This window comes from Populus trichocarpa, chromosome 1 (assembly GCF_000002775.5).
Source record: "Populus trichocarpa isolate Nisqually-1 chromosome 1, P.trichocarpa_v4.1, whole genome shotgun sequence".
NCBI lineage: Eukaryota > Viridiplantae > Streptophyta > Magnoliopsida > Malpighiales > Salicaceae > Populus > Populus trichocarpa.
Genome location: NC_037285.2, coordinates 21150069 through 21152264, shown reverse-complemented (window position 1 = coordinate 21152264; position 2196 = coordinate 21150069). Strand labels below are relative to the sequence as shown.

The window sequence follows — 2196 nt, the reverse complement described above, 5'->3', positions numbered from 1 at the left end:
AGCTTAAGAATTGCATGATTTTTCCCTTTTATTTTAGATAATATTTGTTTTTATGTTATAAAAATATTTCTGAAAAGAATAATTTTTTTATTTTTAAATTGTTTTAATAAACTAATATCAAAAATAATTTTTAAATAAAAAAAGTACACTTTTCAAACAGTGCTAGCTTTATAATTTCTAATCCGAGCTTGCAAGTACACACGACAAGACTTTCCACTAGTTAATGTACAAAAACCACTTTCTATAATTGGATCGAGCCTTGATACATAATGGAGCACAAAGTTGACAACATGTTAGATCTAATCTAAATTGTAATTAGTTTGGCAAACTTATTTCATCAAGATCGTCCAAAGATAGAAAAACTTCATCTAGACATGAGAGCTGATCTGTTCCACTGTCGTCCTCGTCAAGATCTCGCTCGTAGACTCGACAAATAACCCATTTACTATAATCCTGAGCAAGCCAAGAATCCAAAAAACAAGAGGGCCTAAGAGTTAGTATATATGTGGTGATCGACAGCCATATCAAAGCAATAAGAAGAAGAAGAAACAGGGAAAAACCCCACAAAAGTCCCCTATTCTGATGAGCAATTCATTCCGATTAGATTCACGTACTTGTTTTTGCCGGTTTCTTGTTTTAGTAGAGGCAGAAGTGTCAAATCCTGATAGTCTGTACTCTTCCATTACCCAGTTAGTTCTTACACCATCAGCTGTATAAAACAGAAAGTACTTCTTCGTTCCTACTGTTTTGTTGCTATCACTTGCAAGCACAAGCTCTTCGCCACGGCCGGCCATTGGCTTCCAGCATCCATTGCTGGTAATCTTGTTTTGTGTCCTTCTGCTATAGAAATAGCGTTGTTTACCCTCGGACAGCGCTTTGCCTGATCAGTTTTTAAAACATATAATTAAAAACCCATGTAATTAACTAACAAGCATGCATGCATGCTCATAATTACCAACATAAAACTAAGAAAAGAAGAGTGAAAATGGGAATGTTAAACTTAAGATGCTGTACGTGCCATCAAGTTGCCATGGATCATAAGGATAAAGACCAAGATCGGGGATCACATCTGGATGGCAAGGTAAAAGAGCTGCTTTACGATGAAGAAAATGCACTACGAGCTCTTCATCACTAGGGCAAAACCGAAAACCAGGTGGAAGATTAACACTACCCATGATGATCTTCACCAGCCCCACTCGATCAGTATAATATATATACGACGAAAAACAGCTAGTTTCTAGTTCTAGTTGTAGCTATACATGCTGTCAATGATGTTTTGGACCTAAGATGATGATGAGATTTATAGAGCTAGGGAACATGAGAGATAAGGGTAAACTGCATGTGACGTGAAAAGGAAGGCGTATTCGATGACAAATCACACTTGGGATCATAGTGGGTGGTGCTAGACTTGAGCTAGCTAGCTCCACACAAACAAACACATATAATTTTAAAGATAGTGGATAAAGGATACTTCCACTCTATGCAAATAAATAAATTTTTTATGTGAAACATTAATCTTTTAAAAATTATTAAATAAATACTATTAAATTATATATTTGCATATTATTAATTTTATGTCAAAGAATCATCTCAATCTAATAGTTTAAATTATTAGGTAAAGTTTTAAAATATGATTTATATTATTTTCTAATATATCTTTTCAAGTGAAAGTTTTTTGGACTTGAAATTCATAAACCCACATTGTCTTGTGTTTAATTTTTATCAAATAAATAGAGATGATGCGATTCGAATTCATGATCGTTTTCTTATCAAAATTCTAATACTATGTCAAAGAATTATCTCAATTCAATAACTTAAACTATTAGGAGAGATGTTAAGACATGATTTATATTATTTTTTAATATTTTATATAAAAGATTTGGTATGAAAAGTTTGTTGTGAATAATTTTTTTTTGGTCAAGTGATGGCACGTGTTTGCTTGCTGTTGAAGGGAGCTAAAGAGAGTGTGGCAGCCTACATTCAGTTTTATCCCTTTTTTGTATTCCTGTCTTTTTATTTGTAGTAATGGATTTTTTGTGGAAGAATTGAAAAAAAAAAGAAAAAAAGATTTTTTTGTTGGCTGATATCATCACACTTCATGCTTATGTCACGCACCTCTATCATTCACGACTGCAAAAAGAAAATGGGTTTGGTCTTGGACCATTGGGTAGGCCCCCACCTATAATTAACAACAAG

At 33.3% G+C, this 2196-nt stretch overlaps 1 protein-coding gene across 1 annotated transcript; it reads right to left on the bottom strand.

Moving 5' to 3' along the window:
* Positions 1-217: 217 nt before the first annotated feature.
* Positions 218-1377, bottom strand: LOC7470532 (NAC domain-containing protein 104). Its single transcript, XM_024581193.2, has 3 exons — positions 1019-1377; positions 615-880; positions 218-453 (listed from the first exon to the last, which is right to left on the bottom strand). Exons 1-3 carry the CDS (start codon positions 1173-1175, stop codon positions 316-318), a joined length of 561 nt encoding a protein of 186 aa, XP_024436961.1. The 5' UTR covers positions 1176-1377; the 3' UTR covers positions 218-315.
* Positions 1378-2196: the final 819 nt, after the last annotated feature.

Coding starts and splice junctions, on each gene's coding strand:
- LOC7470532 (XM_024581193.2), bottom strand. CDS start 1,175: ATGGGTAGTGTTAATCTTCCACCTGGTTTTCGGTTTTGCCCTAGTGAT. Junction 881..1,018: donor TGATCCATGGCAACTTGATG/GCACGTACAGCA, acceptor AAAACTGATCAG/GCAAAGCGCTGTCCGAGGGT. Junction 454..614: donor CAAGAAACCGGCAAAAACAA/GTACGTGAATCT, acceptor TGGCTTGCTCAG/GATTATAGTAAATGGGTTAT.